This window comes from Symsagittifera roscoffensis, chromosome 7 (assembly GCF_963678635.1).
Source record: "Symsagittifera roscoffensis chromosome 7, txSymRosc1.1, whole genome shotgun sequence".
Classification (NCBI taxonomy): Eukaryota; Metazoa; Xenacoelomorpha; order Acoela; family Convolutidae; genus Symsagittifera; species Symsagittifera roscoffensis.
Window position 1 is genome coordinate 8,113,727 of NC_087068.1, and position 20,985 is coordinate 8,134,711.

The 20,985-nt window shown below is 36.2% G+C and overlaps 2 protein-coding genes and 1 non-coding gene across 3 annotated transcripts in view; 1 reads left to right on the top strand and 2 right to left on the bottom strand.

Moving 5' to 3' along the window:
• LOC134851022 (stomatin-like protein stl-1) overlaps positions 1-20,985 on the bottom strand; it is a 46,170-nt gene that overhangs the window by 16,473 nt on the left and 8,712 nt on the right. The window lies entirely within an intron of this gene.
• Trnas-gcu (transfer RNA serine (anticodon GCU)) lies at positions 8,070-8,151 on the bottom strand. Its single transcript has one exon. It is a non-coding gene; the product is annotated as a tRNA-Ser (tRNA).
• LOC134851299 (beta-galactosidase-like) lies at positions 15,972-20,702 on the top strand. The gene is made up of 7 exons (XM_063867317.1): positions 15,972-16,179; positions 16,627-17,010; positions 17,812-17,961; positions 18,329-18,481; positions 18,774-19,365; positions 19,443-19,646; positions 20,008-20,702. Exons 1-7 carry the CDS (start codon positions 16,113-16,115, stop codon positions 20,165-20,167), a joined length of 1,710 nt encoding a protein of 569 aa, XP_063723387.1. The 5' UTR covers positions 15,972-16,112; the 3' UTR covers positions 20,168-20,702.

Genomic DNA, 20,985 nt, shown 5'->3' on the forward strand with positions numbered 1-20,985 from the left:
ATTAGTGGTCTAAAAATTTTGCTCATAAAAGCTGAAAATGCTGCTGGTCCTATGGATATTCCATAGAATAAGCGGTTGAATTCATATTGTTGGTTTCCGATGACAAATTGTGTTTAAACGTCGTGATTGTTCATCTAGTGGCATTTGATTGTATGCACTATTCATATCGGCGGTTGTAAAGTATTTGCCGTTTATTTTTGTTAAAATAACTTGTATTGGTTCAATGGGCCAATTACATTTTGATTCATCTATAAGTGAATTGAGGTATCTAGCATCGAGAAACGATTTTTAATGATTCTCCTTTAGCTAGAATGATAACAGGGTTGATAAATGTGTTGCCTTTTGGTTGTTCTTCTTTGTTTACTGGTGATATAATGTTGTATTGTTCTAAAATGTCGAGTAATCTGTTCACTTATCATGTAAGTGAATTGGTACTTTACTTGCTCTCTGTTTTTTGAAAACTGCGTCTGGTTTTAACGGGAGATGTAGTGATGAACTGATTTTTCCAACATCGAATTTTGATGTTGCATAGACTGATGAATATTTAATTAGCTGTTTGGCTAATTTTTCGAATTCGTCTTGTGTTATTTGTGAATGTTGGAAATTAAACATTGTTAAAAATTTTTGTTGGTCCTCTGTGTAGTTACTTATGTTGAATGTAGGTTTGAAATATGGAGTTTTTGTGAAATAATCCGTATTTCTGTTTTCGTTACTTATTATATTATTTATAGATAATTCTTCATTAAGAATTGTAGATTGGCAAATATCTAGTAATTGGAGTATATTATTTACGCGATAGGCTTTTTCGTGTATTGGTGATATTGTAGCGTTGGTTTCACAATAGCCTAAAAGTCCTAAAGGTAATGTTACTTGGTAAGGTGTGTTGTTATAGACATGTAAGGAAATGATATCGGAATTCGAATTTTCAAATATTTTATGGATGAGATTGTGATTTTGAAAAATTTGTGAATAGGTTTGAATTCAAATTCTGACATATAAAATTTTTGTTTGTTTTGTTCTTTATCATATTGGTGAACTTGTTTGATTGAAAAATTATAGATATTCCTGATAGTGCGTTTTTAGGTGTTTTCTTTGTTGGTTAAATATCGGGTAGAATTTTGAAAAGAATGGTGGTTGTTTGTTTAATCTTTGAAAAAATGTTAAGATGTTTCTTTTGTTTTTTGTATATTTATCTTTGATTAATATTTTACTATTAGTATGTTAATTGTTGGTATGTACTTCGAAATAAATGGTATTCCAATGATATTATATTTAATGTCAGTGATATGGAATATTTGTTTAATGGCTTATTTTAAAATTTTGCTTTGTTCCATTGTTCTGGTGGGGAGGAGAAATAATTGGATTTTCCCGTAGTTTATCAATGTTGATCCTTGTGCTGTTGCTAACTTACTGGAGGTCTTCAAGAGGTGTTAGCTTTGGGTGTAAGGTTTTTATTTCATTCCATCTGGGGATGTTTATTATGTTTGATTCTGCTCCTGAATCAATTAAGAAAATCTATTTCAAGGTCTGGTGGTTGAAATTCTTATTTCTTGGGCTTTCTAAGAGAAATGGTATTGTCCAAATTTTTTCTTTGGGTTGTTTCTTTTTGTATATTTTGATAAATGTGGTTTGTATTCAAGCATTTTGTTTTGGTATTTTTATTGGTTTGATTTGTAGTGTTAATCTCATTTGTTTCTTGCGTCGTTGGTGTGGAATTTATGGGTGTAGTGTAATAATTTTGAAGAAATTCTGATTGATTTTCATATATGTGTGATGAAAGGGTTGTTCATCATATGACAGATTCATAGTCATTTTCGACTTTATCATATTGATAGAAAGAGTGTTTTCAGTATCACTTTCTGAATCTGATGATGTACAGTTTATTTGATTGAGTTGTAACGTATCAGTTACTGTGTCATCAATACCTGGAGGGTCTGATGTTGTTTCTGGATTAGATTGTACTTGATTGATTGTCTCTTTGATGTTTAGGTGTACTACTTCTGTGGCGATTATTAGAATTATTATAGTTATTATTATTCCGGTGTGGTGATTGGGAATAATTTCTATAACGATTATTATAACTTGAGTGTCGATTTTGTGAATTATTTCGCGATCTGTTTTGGTAATTATTATTTGGTCTGTTATAGTTCGATCTATTATATGAGTTATTCCTTGATTGATTGTTCGGGTAATTCTGGTTTCGGTTGTTTGAATAACTTCTATTTCGATTATAGGAGTAGTTTCTATTCCTATTGTATGATGAATTTCGTGATTGGTTGTTTGGATAGTAGTTATTTCTTGATTGGGAATTAGACTCTAGAAACAAATCGTTGTGTATTTGAATTTGATCTGGAGTAGTTATTTCGACTATTTGGTCTACATTGTAGTGATTTTGTGATGAATTATACGTGTTTCTTCGTTCTGGTGATCTTCCTCTATAACTTGAGTTATATGGTGATTGATTTCTTGTATAGTTTGTATTGTTCGGGAGTGGTTTTCCTGAACTGTTGTTGCTGTGGACTGTTTTGTTCGGTAGATTTTGATCTTTTTTCATGTCATTGATAGAATGATTTATTTGGTTCTTTATATTTTTGAGGTTTATTTTGATTGTCTTGCTGTTTTTGTCTACATTCGGAAATACTATGTCCGTATCGTCGGCAATAATTACACCATTTTTTGAAAGATGGTTTGCCTTTGAAGTTTGGGTTCTTTTCGTAAATATTGAGTATTTCAGTGATTTTTTCAACGAGGTCTGTTTCTGATTCCTGTATATTATTAATATTAGTGGGAGTCCGTTTCAATTCTGTTAACGTATTGTAATTTCAGATTTTCCGTTTCTTCTAGTTTCATCGTGATTTCTGCTTGTTCTAATTTGTCCTACTAGTTTTCGAAAATCTAAATCGGGGTTCTCGAATTGAAGAAGGATGGGATGCTCCTCTTTTTTATTGCTATTTTCCTTAATTGTGGTGTTAAGGTCATCATTAAGATTTCTGTCATCTTTGTGTTTTTATAGTCGTGCGTATTTAGTGAATATGCTTTTTCGAACTAGTGTTTCGATTCGTACTGCTATTTGCTTGATGGTTTCGTTTGGTAATCTGCGAATTTCATTACATAAAAACTCTTTGTTGTTGTTTGTTTCTTTCGGAGTCAAACATTTTTGAAAATTCTTGTGTAAATCTTTTCCAATTTGATTTTATTTCTAGAGGTAGTACTGAAAACCATTTTTGGGCTGCGCCATCTAAGGTTGTTTGTATTAACGCTGTGCGTCGATGTATCCAGTTTTGATGTAGTGGCGTATTAATTGGTTCAGGTCCAATATTTAAAATCAGGTTTGCTGTTACTGCATTTAAATAATCTTCTACAGAGTATTCAGGGTCTGTTCTGTGAAAACCATTAAAGGTTTGTTTGATGTTATTTGATGATCCACCCATAAGGTATGGATTCATTGTCATTTGTAATGATTCTGCTGCATTTGGCATTTGAGAAAAATTTGAAAGTTGGTTTCTTGTTATTTCATGTGTTGGAGATAATATGGGAGTGGTATTTCATTTTGCATTTGTGATGGTTGATACGAGTGTGCAGTCATTGGATTTTGTTGTTGAATTGGTTGAAAAGATTGTGTAATTAATTGGATTTTGTTTGTTGAATTGGTTGTTGATGTTGTGCATCTATTGATTGTGGAGAAAAATTTCTATGATTTGTACGTGTTCTCTGTATTTCCTGTGTCTACGATATTCTTGAGTATTTTGTGCAAATATATCTGGTTGTAAGAAATCATCATCTGAGGATAAATAATCCATTTGATAGATGTCTGTTTTTTATTTTTATTTGTTGAAAAAAATGGGTAATTTTCACTGTGATCCTGTGGAGGATTTGTTTGGAAATTTATTGAATTAGGTTGGGTCATTGGTGTATACCCAATTTCGAGATCTCTGTATATTGGTTAAAATTTCTTTGTGGTTGATTATATGTTTTTGATGGATGTGTATAATTATAATTATGGTCTGTAAAGTTGTTTCTAGTGAATGTTTTGCGTCGTTTTTGATGGTATTGTCATGGGTCTGTATGTTTGGTAATCCATATGTGAATATTTAGGAGCAACCGAAGGTTTGAACGGTTGATTGTAAGGTTACCTGTGTTTGTGAAGGATTTGTATTTCCTTGGTGTTGTTAAATTTGGGCGTATTGGTGAAATACTTTGTTGTGTAGTTGTTGTGTGTACAATTTCTTCATTTATGAAGTTGTGATGGTGTCTGGATATCTTTGTTGAGTAAGATTCCTAGTTCCATTGAGGTTTTCATTGTGTATAACTGTAGAGTTTAAACTATTATTTTGTGTATCGGGCAAGAAATGTATTATAGTTTAATGGTGTTGCATCAATGGTTAATGTATTACTTTTACATAATCTCTTATGTAAGATATCGTACTTATTGCTTGACTTGAGATTGATTGTGGGAAGCTTATAAATGCGGGATGAGACCATTCGGGGTCCCAAACATAATCTGATTGTTCTGTGATAGCGGTATCATCGTTCGAGTTTTGGGGTCTAAAATTTTTTCTTGCTTGTGCAATTAAATCAATATTGTGTGTGAAATAATCTCTTATGAACCATGCCAAAATTTTTTGTAGATCGTGTTTTGTATGTTGTGAAACGTCGTCTTTCGTGAAATTTTCTTTAATGATGTTTAAATAACTAGAGAGTAGTGTGATTTCATGTCGTACTCTTAAATGTTTAGATGTTTCTGTCGGTGAGACATTTGGTTATTGGGATTTCGTTTTCTAAATATCGAAATATAACTATATATTATTGCGAAAACTTCATTGGTGAATATGGAGTTTGCTCTTTGCGAGTTTTGATATTGGATGCTTTTTATATATTCTGAAAAAACTTTTGAAAATTCTAAATCAAGATCGTCTGTTTGAATTGTATATTTTCTATTATTATGGTTTGGTGAGGTGAATTCTATGGAGTAGATTCCATACTGTTGTGTTATGTTGCATATATCTTTTAAGTAGTGGTCTATGATTTGTCTTTTGATTTTTACATCTGGAACTCTGTTTTACATGGACTGATGTCCGGGTTCAAATAAATTTAATAGTAAATTTTTGCAAAATATATGCTGTCCTCTATCAGTGGTTTGCATCTACTATAAAAGGAAAGATTTCATCATCATCTGGACTTTCTTCACCTGGGGTGTGCGTTGAGCTCATTTTTTCGTTTGATGACTGTTAATATGTAATTATTAATGTGTCGAATTGGTTGATTCCAATTGTATAAATGTACTGGTTTGTGTTTATACTGCTTTTTTATTCTTCTTTTTCTCTTTTTTGATGAATTTGAAGTTGTTTCTGAGTCAGAAAAATATAATTGATCGTGAAGTGGGCAATTTTTATCTATTGATTCTTTTAGTTTGTAAAGTTCGTCTAAACTGTTGGTTTCTGATTCTGAAATGCGTTTCGATTTTTGAAAATCTTTTTCGTGTTATTTGTCTTTGTTTCGTTATTATTTTTCTTTTTAGTGTTTGTCGTTTTCGTTCGAATGTATCCAACTGTTTGTGTATGAGGTGTGATTACAAGGTCGTATTTTTGTTATCTATTTCACAATTGTGGTAAAACGATTGTTTGTTTATTTCCTAGGTTTTAAATGACATAAGGTTTAGGATAACGGATGCAAAAGGTTGTTAAATGGTTTCTATCTTCTTAAACTGTTAGTTCTTACGATTTTTTGGTTAGCTTAACCTGGGTCTGTTTGTTCAGGGTGGAGAGAAAGGTATATCGATTCCGAAGAATGATTTTTTACTTTCTCGTGGCTAGTATAAGTTAAGGTGTTAACTTACTTAATCTTACTTAGGGGTAGTGATTGTGTTCAAGGGTTGGAGAATAGTAAATCGATCCACAAGGTTCAGGTATAATTAGAACGCGAGTAGTTCGTTAGATACTATTTTAAACTTACTAAGTCTAAGATTTATCCTGGGTCTGGTAAGAGGGGGGGTCAAGTGAAGGATGAATAACCGAAGTTCTTCACTGTTCTATCCTAATTTGAATGATTAGTTTTTGTTCTAAAAATTTCTATTAGTCTTAGGTCTTTAGAAAGGGTTGGGTAGTGAATCGACGTTTGAGGTCGTTTAGACACTAATTAAGTGGGTGGGGGAGAACAAAGTTGTTCTGTTTGATCCAAGGATAAGCCTTGATGATCAAATTTGAAATTTAATTAAGTAGAAAATGATTTAAGATCCAAGGATAAGCCTTGATTGATCTGGTTTTTAAAATTAAGTGAATTTAAGTTTTAATAAAATTTTAAATGTGTGTAAAGGAAAGATTTATAGTGTTTTGATGGATATTAGTGGGTTTATGATTGCTGTTATGTTTTAGATGATGGAGCTGGAAACAACAGGATGATTTATGATTACTAACCATTTATTGGTCATGCTACTAATTTTTATTTTTTATTTTTCAATAAATATTTCTTTCAAACATATTTTTGTATATTACTGCAGAGTTTTAGGAAAACGATCTTAGATCTTTTTTATCAATCGTTATTGTATATTAATAATTTTGTTTAGCGCCTGATATGATTTTGAAGATTAGCTTCAAGGTTTTATGTTTGCAAATGAAAATCTAAATTCATTGCCAGTAGTATTCTAAATATAAAAGTTTGTTTCTGGTTTTTGCCTAACTATCATGTAGCTATATGGCAAGTTTCTACTTTGTCGTATGTCGTCTCTGGTTCGAGGTCTTCTTCCAATTCCGGGTAGTTCTGTTATGGTTCGGAATATTGGCTCTGATCTATTGAGTCGTAGAGACATTTCGATTAAATTATTGTCGTATAACATTTGTGTAATGTTTTTTGTCTAATGTCTAATCTATTTTGGTTAATTCTAAGCTATTAAGGTCTTGTTCGAGACTTATGGTCGCACCAGATGAGTTATGACCGAGTTGGTTAACTCATAGAGTAATTTCGGATAGGGTACACCGTCTGCTCGTCACGCTATCTTATTTTCGGCCGGATAGATTCGTGCAACTTCTTAGTCTAATACCGATCCTAATCTTACTCTTATACTATCTAGTCTCAGGTTGTTTAACTAGTCTCTGCTAGGCTCAAGTAGATCTAGGGTATACTGGTTTATTGCGGCTGCTGAAGTGCTCTGGAGAGTCCAACTAATTTCTAAGTTAAATTCAAATCTCTCTGGTGCTGAATTTACAAGTAACTTCAGCACTTACAAATAAGTGGGTTGTTAGTTAGATGGATCATGATTGGTTAATATTAAATACTTTACATTGGTAAAATATCTAAATTATCCAATCATAAAATGTAGTTTAGATCAGGTTCCAGTGTTTTTTCCTGTGGGCTGCTTCATAGCCCCCAGGTGTGATGTTACGTTTGTAAAGTGTGAAGGACTGGACAAACTTAAATGATATCAATAGCTGGTTTCTTCACGTTCCATTGCGTTATGACACCGTTTTCAAACTTTCAAATGTGCTGAAGAGCTTTAATGATAATTATGATAATTTGCAAAGTTTTGCAAGCCCCCCACCTTCGAGTTCCACACTCCCCTAAAAAAAACACAAAACAAGGGGTTGCTCAGAAACTGTTCACACGTCATTCTGCATGTAAGACACGTTGTAAAAAGTTAATTCACCTGTTCGCTTTGCTGACACGTTTTATCGCAGTTTTTAACCTGAACATTCATTTTAAATAGATATTCATAAATTGAATTTCAAAAAAAATCAAAGGCGAGACTAGAAAGAGCCAATTTCTCCTCAACGCGTAATAAACCTGCTCATGTATTAGCCTGCCACTACTCCTCGTTACACTAAAAATTGAAGCTCGTGTGAGGTGGGGGGAGGAGAAAGAGCCCTTTATTTGCATTAGGGACCAATTAGTTTCTTAGGACCAGTTGATTTCTTTTGCGGCAAAAGTGATGGGCTCTTTTCAAGCTCATGTGAGTTTGGGGGGGGGGGGCAAAAAGAGCCAAGTGATGATTTCATGGTACCATGATAATTGTTCGTTTGAAAATTAGAAATAGGAAAAAAAAGTAAGTCAAGAAAATAAAAGGAACAAAAATTATTCGACAGAGATGGGATTCGAACCCACGCACGGAGACCGTATTGAATTAGCAGTCCAACGCCTTAACCACTCGGCCACCCTGTCATGCTTATCTGCAATCTCGATCAGACATTCAATGAGCTACAGTGGCATTTGTCGTTCATAATTATAGTGTTGTTAACTATTCAACGCGTTGTTTCTCTCAAATTGTGGCAAAAATGATCAAGCTTTTACTAAATGCAAGCTTTAACGATGAAAGATATGATGAGGAACAGATGAGCTCAGAATACTTATTTTGTTCACCATGCAAATTTTGATTACATTATGACAACGTAGTTAGTTTTTCAAAACTGAAATTCAAAGGCTCTTTTCCAGTTTCCCACCCCCTTCATAAAGTTACAAAATTAAGCTGTTCGAAAATTGTTCACACGGCAATTTGCATGTAATAAATGTAAAAGTTAGTTCACCTGTTGAAGCTGACACGTTTTATTGCAGTTTCCAACATGAAAAGTCATTTTAAACATTAAATTTCCGAAAAAATCAATGGGGGAACTGGAAAAGAGCCCCAATTTGAACTGTGTGTGAGGGGGGGGGGGGGGGGGGGGGGGGGGGGTGTGGGTTGGAGAAAAAGGGCCGAAATTGTGTACGTATTGTAAATAAGGTAATTGCTCACATGCCAATTGGACACTTGAACGAAAACAAATAATCGCAGGAGAAGAGCCGATACTCCGAGTGGAGTAAATTCTTATCGATCTTGATGGGTTAAATAGACACATCGTAAAGCCAATTAGAATCGAGAAAAGAAGGATCTTGTTAACTATTCAACCACTCCCCCCCCCACCCTATTTCGATTATCAGAAATTCAACATTTCAATAGCTTAAGATAAAAACAATTTCAGAAAATATATTTAATTACAAATATTTTTGTAGCTATTTATAATAGTGAGTAATACATACGAACGCGCGAAAATGAAAACAAAATTAATTTTTGACATGCATTTTTTATACAGAAATGTTTGGAAAAATTAATACACCTCCGGACACACATATTTCAAATTTTTTTAAAAAAATTTCTTAGTTGCTTTGTGTTATTTTACCCCCCCCCCCACACACACACACACACACACACACCTGCAAATTTTCATTTAAGTGATGTTTACATCGGATCAACCGAATCCCCCCCCCCTAAGTCACCTAACTTAGAACCGTAGAATGTCTTCTGTATATTTTTTACAGTAGTACGGACGGTTAACTTTGAACGAATGGCTCCTTTTGCTTCCCCCCCCCCCCCACCTGCAAACTTTTAAATTTACCCCCCACCTGTAAATTTAATGTGTCCAATTGTTATGAAAATTTACATACAGACTAATAAGGCCACGACAAACATATTTGGTTTTCATACTCAACCTCGTAAAACCACTCGTTACACTAATATATTGAAGCTCGTGTGGGGGGGGGGGGGGATGGGGGAAGAGCCGAACGAATCTAGGATATTAGGAAGCTTATGAAAATCTACTTTCTCCACAAAAATCGATTTGGGGGGGATTGTTCGGTTGATCCTTTACATCCTGTGTAGAAACTGGTAATTCAAATGCGCAATGGAAAAGAACTTGTGTAATTCCTAGAGAAACTGAAATTGACACGGATTGGGTCAAATATTTAACATATCGCCAATTATCCAGGTGCGTATAGCACCGCTGGTAGGATGCGCGCCCAAAAGACCAGGGTCCTTGGTTCAAATCTGGAATAGACCAGATGAGAAGTTTCTACTCTGCACGTGTTGGGATGGTTGGGATAGGCACACTCGGTTGGGTTTACAGGAACCCTCTGAATTGTGCGCGTAGGCAGAATAGAAACAGCCTTGAGTCCAAGGGTCAGTGGGTTGTCCTGCCAGTATGGCAAGCAGCAGATACTCCCCACCCCCCCCCCCCCTCCCCACACACACACATTTTAATTATTCAACTTTCGCAGTTGTCTTACGCGTTATTATAGCTTAAGTTTTTGGAGAATCTGGCGCATGATTTGCTGGACTCTTTTCCAATTTCCCTCCCCCCTCAAATTGAATTTGAAGGGAGGGGGACTGGAAAAGAGCCAAAATTAGTATATAGTGACGCCGAAGGCGCTTTAGAAAATTTCAAGGGTCCGTCAACAAAAAAGGATATCAAGATAGTACAAAGGGGGACCCTTTGGGTCGGCAGGGGGTCGAAATCTTGAGGGGGGGTTTGGCGTCCCCCCCCCTAAGTCCGCTCCTGCTACTATTTGAAATGACTTAATACTTTGACGACGTTCTGAACTGCAATGAAAAACTGGATTTATTTATCAGAAATCGGCCCTTTTCCAGTCCCCCCTTGATTTTTTCTGAAATTCAGGATCTTTTCCAGTTCCCCCCTTTCAAAATACCGAGTTTTAAATTTGTTTTACGTGTTATTACGGCTAAATGCGCGATGTTACGCTGTAAAGTATGAAGAACTAATCTGTTTAGAATTGTCCATTTGTTCACCATGCCAATTTTCATTGCATTGTGACAAGGTTAAATAGACTTTTCAAAATTGAATTTGAAAGGGGGGAAACTGGAAAAGAGCCCTAATTTTGAGGGAGGGGGGGGAGCGCGCACTAAAAAACGCAATTTATAGGTCAAAATTTTCCAAAAAGCCTATATTTGGCTTGTTTTTTCAAAATTTCGAGGAAGCTCGGAAAATCAATTTGGTCGATCCAAAAAAAAGGTCGACAAAATGTTTGCCCCTGAATTGTAGGATTTGGAGGCCAGCCTCTTAGCAACTTTCGTCTAGCTTGTGTCTAATTTAGCCTTGAAAACAAAAAAAAATCCAAACCAGTTTTTCTCAACTTTTGTTTCAAGATACCACACTTGACCAGGTGCCACGTACAAGCTTTCTGCGAGGTAATCAAAAATAGGCTATAAAAATTTTTTATAAAAAACGAACACTATGCCATTGTTCCTTCTTACTCTTTCAGAGTGCTCGGAACAATTAATGCTGTATTTATTGGTTTTAAAAGGCTGAATATGAATATCAACAGAGGCGAAGCTTCGCTTTGCACACACTAGTGAAAACACGTAGAAATAAGCCTCGCGAAAACAGAGTAGAAATAAGCCTGGAATTAGTTAAAATTCCGCTACGTCTTGGATTTGATCTGCGACCTACTGCGATTTAGAAATTATGAGTAAAGTTGGCAATGTACTTACTAGTACCACCTAAAACTGGCACTGTACGTACCGGTACCTAGCTAGTAGTACATATACTGGTACCACAAAAAAGGACTTCAGGCTAAAAAAAAATTGTTTCGAAAAACTTTTATTCGGAATTGATATTGAGATAATTGATTTAATCAACATCAAGTAGAAAAGATTTAAAACCCTGAAAACGCGATTAGCAATTTTCCGATTTCCCGCGTTATCAACGAAAACTTTAATAGCCTAGCGAACACTGTCAAAAAGGCGTTCAATTTTCCGCGTAACCAACAAATAATTCACACAGAGGCGATGAATCGCTTCACAAAAACTCGCGAGAACACGACAAAAGAAGCTCTATAAACTATAATAAAAAAAAGAAAAAGGCCTCGAATTACTAAAAATTCGTCTATGTCTCGGACTCGATCTGCGACCTAGATAATATGAGTGTCACGCAGGGGCGGATTTACGGAGGGGGCAGGGGGGGGGCGGACGCCCCCCCTCAGGGATTCGACCCCCTGCCGCCCCAAAGGGTCCCCCCTTTGATACTTTTTCAGAAATCCATTTCAAAAAGTGCCGAAAAACGGCTTTTTTGACTGTTTTTTCAAAAATTTGCCTGCGGCGCAAAAAAATTTTGCCAAAATAGGGGCAAGACAGTGCTTTGGGAGAGCTCGAAAAGTCAATTTGGTCGACCTAAAAAAAAAGGCCAAAATTTTTGAAAATTTTTTGAAAATCCGCCCCCCCTCGAGAAAATCCTAGAGATCCGCCCCTGATGTCACGCACTAATCACTCGAACACGAACGCTTAATACATCACAATTACTAGCCACAAAAAAGCAGAACAGATGCGATGAAATTTCCAATGCTAGATTGTGATTATAGCATAACTGCCACCAAATAAAGGAACACTTTCCACTTTCAATCAACCTATTAATCGCTAGTAAGATTTTTAAAAAGAAGGTTCGTACTAATATACTACGCTGATCGCAAGTGTAAACAGCTTCACAAACACTGAGCGAAACCTAGGTAACAATTGACCTCCTTGTTGAAAAGTTACTAGTGCCTCTTAACAAGGGTACCGTACCGTACAAGAACATATACTAGTAACTCTAACTATGAGTCACACGGATTAACCACTCAGCCACGGACACTTAATGCACACAAACACTAGCCACAAATAAAGCAGAGAACAGATGCCATGAAATTTCCAATGCTACAGATCGTAATTTAAGCAAAAAAAGTCATCAAATAAGTGAAAATTTTTAATGAACACTTTTATTCGCGAGTTGGGTTAGAAAAAAGGTTCGTACGAATACACTAAGCTGATGACTACGTAACTACGTTTGGATTATATTTACTAATTCATTCGATGGGAGAAAAACAATTGAAAGAACTGAACAAACAACAAACTCGCTAAAACTTACAAGGCGGGAAGGGATAATGAGTTTTTTCAGGGTAGCCATTAGAGAGAAAGGTACTACTATTATAGAGTGGTCCCTCGAAAAAGCAACTATGATAGACAGGTCCCGCATGCATTTCACATGTTATATTTTTGAAAACTAGTTTGTTTATAAATTATTCGTTTCAAAAATCTGGCGAAATATGTTGAGTCAGAAACCTTTGATTAAAAATTGTAATTACTATAATTTTATATCAAGAAACTGCTCACTTCAAATTATTTTCGCGTTAAACAACCATAATTGGATTGGCTCATTTGTCATCAAATTTCGTAGACGGAACAAGTTTTTTTTTGAAAAGCTGACATGTTAGACTTCTTGAGCCAACAAAAAGCTCCAAAGCAACAATAGACAAAGATGAAAATCAAAGCAGCTGATGCAATTTATGCTGTCTACTACGTACAACTGAAGAAAACTAATTTTTTGATAACATAAAATACATAACAACTGTTGTTCAGAGATCAAAAACGCTATAGAAGTAACAATTGCTTTCAAGGGAATTTTATGATATTATCACGTGAGCCTTTCAATATAAAACACTGGAATTCAATTTGAAATAATAAGGGCAGGCAATAAAATCCATAAAGTTTAACTTTTTTGAAAAAATGAATTCGAAAATCTACATCACACATAAGCTTTTGCAATTAAAAAAACATAGGAACAATAGCTCTTTAGAACGATCTTAATTTCGCAAACTTTGCAATTTCTAATTTTGCGGCACTGGATATTTTGGTAAAACGTGCCAATAGCAAGCGTAACAATAAATTGAATAGATTAACAAACATAAAAAAGCTTTTGTTATAAATTAAACTTCCGAATAACAAATGAAACAGAGACTACCGGTTACTACTATGCATGGAGGAGCACAAAATGGAGTACAAAACAGTTAATTAGAAAAAACGACATTTTTCTCTATTCTGTTGCATGATGTGGGGAGAGAAAAAACTAAACGATTCTCAGAATATTAGTAATGCTTTTGATTGCTTAGCGATACTTTTGCAAAATGAACACAGAAGGAAGCGTAGCCTCGCATCACCTGCAATACAAAACATAAGCCAGTGGTGCTCAGGGGCCAAAAAGATGTTTTGAATCATCAAAAATATTTCAATACTAAGCACGACTTAGCCATTCTCTGACACTTTAATATTTCATTAAAGCTGATTTGGCAAACTCAAACATAGTTAACCGACAGTCGGAAAAGAGTCAATGAACAAGGACAGAGACTTATTTTAAAAAAAAAAATCCACTTCTGAATTTCAAAATGAAAAAAAGGCAAAATTGGCAAAATAAAGAAAACTTTTTATTCCGCTGGGAAATCTAAATATTGAATTCTACTTTCGAAACTAGAAGTTGCCTATCTGTAGTTATTAGAGCATTTTAAGACCTTTTCCTGAGCAAAAAAAAATCAGGAAGACCTAAACAGGAGTCTTAACTACGTTCATCGGCTCTAAACTAGTCAAAAGAATTATTTGTGAGAAATAGGAAAAAAAGTATGATTAAAAAAATGATTTCAAACTATTTGATCATCAGAGCTGAGAAATTTCCGGTAAAGTTCCCTTGGTTTCTTTCTTTAGCCTAAAAGAGAATAAAAAGACAAAACAAAGAATCCAAAAAGTCGTCTTAAAATCGTATATCACATTTTTTTCTTTAGCAGCAAAACTTCTAGAAACTCAATTACCTGCACCATTACAGGAAAACATCGAACGGATTTTAAATTGAAGCAAATTTTTCTTAAATACCTGAAAAAACCCTGGCTGTCGCCAGAAACCCGATAAAAAAGGAAAGTAAACGGCCGGCCAAAAATATATGTTTTTTTTTCAAGTTCAAACTTTCAGTTTGAAGAAAGAACGAAGAACGGGCCCTGACCTGCGCCTTCATTTTCCAAGGCATGGATAATTTCCCAAGCATATTGCGATACGTCACAAACGTAGCATGGATAGCAAGCTAGCCGACAAAAAAAATGTTTGAAAAAAAACGTTGAAAAAATAGATCTACCGAAGCTTTGAAAAAATTGCCAGAGTTGAATAAGCTTTGAAATTAAAATCATCAATTAAGCCGATAAACCTTAAATTAAGTAATTTATCCTTGAATGTTAAAAACGATCTCTTTAGATTATAGATTATTCGAAATTCAGACCCCCAATTTAGGAAACTAAGATCCACACCACTAGGCGACCGTTTTTTGACGTCTGCAAACGCTAGGCACCCATAAAGCAAAAGAACCATGCCATTAAAACTTTATATGCTATTCAGTATACAAGTGCTACCAAAACGAAAAATGAGCATTTAATTATGCCAGTTAGATTGGGAAAAAGTTGGCTCTTATTACAGCACAACGCTCGCAAGTTGTTGTTTAATAACAAAAAACTGTGTACAGTCGCATTTTCGAAAGCCCTATGAAACAAATTGACTCTAAAAATCAACGGATCAATATTTGTGGATAGGTTAAAAGATATCCAATAGAAGCAGTAGCGTGCCGATGGGGGGGGGGTCCGACCGCCCTTCCTCAATTCTGGCTGCAAAAATTTTCCAAAGGGTCCCCACTTTGGTATAACTTTATGACATCCATTTATCGATGAACAACCTCAAAATGTTTCTAGAGGCGCCTTTGGCGCCAATACGACTAATTTTGAGTGGGGAGCTCACGCGAAAAAAAAACCGCCATTTTTGGTCAAAATTTTCCAAAAAGTGCCTAAAAGCGCCTTTTTTAGGCCTGTTTTTTGAAAAATTTGCCTGCTATGAAAATCAAATTGGTCGACCTAAAAAAGGTCGAAATTGACAATTTAATGGACGAATTTGACCACTTCATTTTAGCAATTTAGTACATTCATGAACTACCTGTCTAAATGTACAATTCGAAATCATCAGACTAGAGCCAAACTGTATCTTTTAATTATCAAAGAAAACAAATACTAGCATACCTAGATTAAACATCCTGTAGAACTATTTCAAAATTATCTTTTACTCTACAACACACTCAAAAGCGTCCAAAGTTATCTTTAAACGATTTAACTAAATTCTGCCCCATTAATCCATTTAAGTATTTTTGAAACGATGAGTCAAATCCTTTTTCGACTTATTGTGCTTATTTTACTACTTGTACTTGTGTTCAAACCCAGTTCATGTGAACGATCATTTTTAGTGGACTGGGAAAACAAACAGTTTCTCAAAGATGGGGAGCCTTTCAGGGATCTTGTTAACTATTTTCCCCCTATATTACCTAGCAAATAATTGCCACACCTATAAAAAGCAGCGGTTAAGCATATGTGAACTTCGTTTCCCCCTTTTTGCTTGAAACGATTTTCCCCCCTTTTTACAATTTGGAGTGGGGGGATAGTTATCAGGACCCTTTTCCAGATACGTCTCTGGGAGTTTCCACTATTCGCGCACTCCTAGGAGTCAGTGGCAGGACAGACTGAGTAAAATGAAGGCGGGAGGTTTGAATGCGGTCCAGACTTACGTTATGTGGAATTTCCATACTCAAAAAGAAGGCGAGTATCGTTTAAGCTGAAATCCCTTTCACTCCAAAATCGACAAAAAGGTGATGAGCTGTCTGCTTTAAATAAGATATGAATACGGATCTCATCCGTAGCATATCTTTATCTCTATTATCACGAGCATCATGATAATAGTAAGCGTAGCCGAAAAACCCATGCGAAAGCGAACGAGTAAAACTTACACATCAGTAAATTACAGATAATTTCCTGGATAATTAAATAAATTAAAGGTGCTAGGATCGTTAAGCTACAAAAGAAAAGGGACGACAAACGACATACCCAACTCCTATATATACATCTTATGACTATTGAAACGTTTGAGACCTTACATTCAATTTTGGGCACAAAAATATTGCCTCGACCACAATCAACAGCAACTCTTGGTCAAACTGAAACTCATATCTATTTTAAAAAAACTGTTTTCGGAAACGGTGTTAACAGGAGTGTATGACTTCACTGGAGATCGTGACATCCAACATTTTCTGCAACTTGCCAATGACACCGGACTCCAGGTGATCCTGCGAGCAGGTCCCTACTCGTGTGCCGAGTGGGAATTCGGAGGGTTCCCTTGGTTCCTCAGACAAAATAGTGACGTCATTCTACGATCATCAGATCCCACCTACCTCTCCTACGTCGACGCTTGGATGGATGAATTATTGCCCAAATTGGAACCTTATCTGTACAACAATGGAGGTCCGATTATAACTGTTCAGTTTGAAAACGAGTATGGCAGTTACTCCATTTGTGACACGGCGTACCTGCAGCACCTGGTTCATAAGTTCAGAGAGCATCTGGGTCCAGATGTTGTTTTGTTCACAACGGATGGTAAGTTGATTGCTCTTATGTCGAGAGTTACAAGTAGCTTCTGTGGTTATTATTAAGAAATCTTTTTTATTTGCGCCGTCCCTAATCCCTCCTCACTATCTTGAAACTTGCTTCCGTGGGGGATGGCACTGGGCTCCTTCAATCGTCAACGCAGCGGGACTCAAACCCACGACCTTCGTGTTAAAAGCCGCGCGTCTTACTCACTCTGCCACAGCTGCTCTGTTTAGAAGCTCGTCTCCTTCGACAACGGGTTTTGCTTATTTTTGTTCTGAAAAATCTGAAAATTAAAATCCATTTTCGGAGAACTTTTCTGGAAAACAAAACGAAAAAATAATCATCAGCACCGAAATAAGAGTCTGCTGAACTACGTTGAATGAATTTTAAAAATGGTAAATCAGGCGAATCATCAGTGGCATACAACAACAATGAGCTTGTAAACAAAACGAGAGTAAATAACCAGCCGAAGTATAAACCAACCCAAAATGCGCGGAGTATATCAGCCAGCCGAAACGTTACGTCACATCAATGAAATTTGCATGACTTTCGTAACTGTTACATAATTGTTACATAACTATTATAAAACACTCACCTATTTTCGGCTGGTTTATACTTCGGCTGGTTTATACTTCGGCTGGTTTATACTTCGGCTGGTTTATACTTCGGCTGGTTTATATGCCACCTACAAAAACGTTGCGCTTAACCACCTGCAAAAACGCTTTTGTGCATTGGATGTCTGACAAGGGTATAAGGATAGTCGAGTACTTCCTATGTACTACTTCAAGGAGTCTTCGCCTCTTTTAGGATACTCAGCAGTCTATCTCGAATGTGGTGCTCTCAAATCCGAACTGGTCACTGTGGACTTTGGCCCTGGCGGGGATCCGGCAAAAGAGTTCGAGGACAAAGAGAAGTTCCAACCATATGCACCACTGGTCAATTCCGAGTTTTACACTGGTACTAATCAATTGATTTTCAAGTGTTGTAATAGAAATAACGTTGTGTTGTGATTGAAGATTAAAAGAAAAAAAAACAACGTTTTTACTCTTCACTGTTGATTTTAAAATGTTGCATTACTTTGATGAGAAAGAAATTGCTCCAGAAATAACGTTATTTTGGAATTAAAGATTTTGTACGAAAAAAAAACAATGTTTTTAAATCCCTATTTAGTTCTATTTATTTTATTCACAACGAAAGCGATTGAAAACATCAATAGCATTAAATCAAAGCTATGCCCATTCGATAACTAGGTTGTTCTAATGTCTAAATCCTCGTCAAACTAATTATGGAACCAAATATGACAAGTCCGAGTGTTGTTTTTAAGGCTGGCTAAACCAATGGGGTTATCCTTTCACATACGTCTCCGCAGACTCCGTCACTGAAACACTGGACCAAATACTCGCTCTCAACGCCTCAGTTAACTTCTACATGTACGTGGGTGGAACGAACTTCGCCTACTGGAGTGGCTCCGTTCCAGGTACCTTTCTTAACTCGAAGTTTCTCATGACGAAGTCGATCTGAGCGCGCCTCTTATTCGGTATTTTTGCAAGTTTCTTCAGCTTTTTGCACGATTACTCTCCCCAAAGAAACAAAACAATCTTAGCTTGACGAATCTCAGATGTGAAGTATTGAAGTATGTGAACTGCTTCAAGTATTATTTTTTATATTCGGCTCCGTCCACTACGATACTAAGATATTGCTTAGTTACTAGAAAACGCAGATTGGGATTGAGAAGTTTTTGAAATCCAAGATAACTCTGCACTTTATAGGCGACGATGCCGATGTCTACGATATTACGTCATACGATTATGACTCACCAATCAGCGAATCGGGAGATACGACTTGGAAGTATTTTGCCATCAAAGAGACTGTTTCGAAATATTTACCTACACCTGTCGAATCAGTACCTGCAAACTCGACCAAAACTTCCTTAAAAGGAATAAAACTGGACTCCAAAGGAACCTTGTTAATCTACTTCGACTTCATCGCGAGTGAAGACGACTACCAAAGTGCAAAATACCCCAAGTCTATGGAGGAACTTGGGTTCGACTACGGGTTCGTTATGTACCGATATGAACTGAAGAAAGACTACCCTAAAAACGTGACTCTCGCTTTTCCTGTTAACGGAATCGGAGATCGAGTTTTGATTCAAACTGCCATGTCTCATAATCACTCCGCTGCTTCTTATCTCGCGACCCTAGATAACGATCACAAGGAGGCTAAGTCCCTGGATATCGAGGTCGGATTGCAGAAAGGGCATTTTATTGTCTTGTTTGTGGAGAATAGAGGACGCCTGAATGGTGGGAAACAGATGCAGACTCAGCAGAAAGGGATTTTGGGTAATATTACCCTAGACGGAGAGTACGTTTGCCCAATTTCTTTAAAACTCGCGAGTAATTTACTTCCGTAGTGAGAAAAATTTTTAATTCGCATTTCAGGATTCTCGAAGACTGGGACATGATCCATCTCAAAATGGAGGGACTCGGCTCTCAGATCCTGCCTCCCCCTGATGTGCCCCCCTCAGTTGCCCCAGTGCCCATTGTGTACCAGGCGGAGGTGGAGATGGACATAGAAGACACTTTTCTCAACTTCACCTCTTTTTCCAGAGGAGTCGCATTGGTGGATAACTTCAATCTCGGCAGGTAAAATGATTTAAAAAACAATACCAGTTGTATTTCCAGTTTTCCAATTTTATCTGAACCTAAGCAGCTTAAAGCACTAATGCTACAAAACTGAAAGTTTCACAAAAAAACAAAAAAAAAACTTAAGCACAAGTAATGAAATTTTAGCTGGTAATTCCATCCCTCTATGGTTTTTAGATCAGATACTTTTACTGGAGGTTTAATGTTCAGAAAATTGGTCAATGATTGAACTCCCAGACAAAAAAAAACATTATTTGATTTCATGTATCATAAAATTTCTCACGTGCCAGATTTTTTATCCTGGTGAGCGAAAACAAAACAGAGGATTAACTTATTCAATTTTTTAACCCGTTTCAAAAAGGTACTGGCCCTCCAAGGGACCCCAGCAGACTCTGTATGTCCCTAAAGGGATCCGAAACTCCACCAAATTCATCCTCACTCTTGTCGAGTTCGAGGAGAGAAGTGAGGCAGAGACCGTTGACTTCCTGGACTACCCCGTTCTCAATGTACTGCCCAACTGATCCAGAGGGAACCAGAAATCATATTCAACAAAAACTTGAAGAAGAAAGAGAACCAAAGGCTAACAACAATCAAACGAGTTCAAAAGATAATTGAAGGAATACAATTCCGACAACATTCATTTATATATTTAATGTATACAGTCAAATCTCGATTTAGCGGACTCCCGATTTAACGTAAACCTCGGTTTTACGTAATTCCTTTTCCGGTTCCAAACTTTCCCCTTAGTAAAACCTTCATTTTACGTAATTTTGATTTAACGTATAACCTTGGTATTACGTAACTGCTGCATCGGACCAAAACCAATGTTTGCAATGTAAATAAACCTTTCTTTAACGTCACTCTTCAGCAAGCGAACCTTTCGCTGAACCAGAAGCAGATAATGACAATGAAAATGATGTTTTTTGGTGGAATCTGGAAGTGAAGCACCGACGACTCAGGAGTTCACTGTTCCCGGGCTCCAAACAGTTCATCAAAGCATCGAAGTTTTGCGATTATTTTGATACTTATGTATGTACCACCCATGAATGATGAATAAAATTCATTTAAACCGCCTTTTTTCAAACCTTCATTTAACGTAGACCTCGATTTTTCGTATAATTTTTTGACCGCCCAAACAGGTACGTTAAATCGAGATTTGACTGTATTCTTAAAACTAGTATTTATTTGGATAAATTAAAAAGTAAATTAGATACATTTCTGATCTGGTTATGGAAACTAATGCTAGATGAACACTAAGTTCGACTCAGAAGCAAAGCGTCTCGTCACTTACGATTCAGATCTACAAAAAGGTTTAAAAAAATAAATAGAAAAATACGAA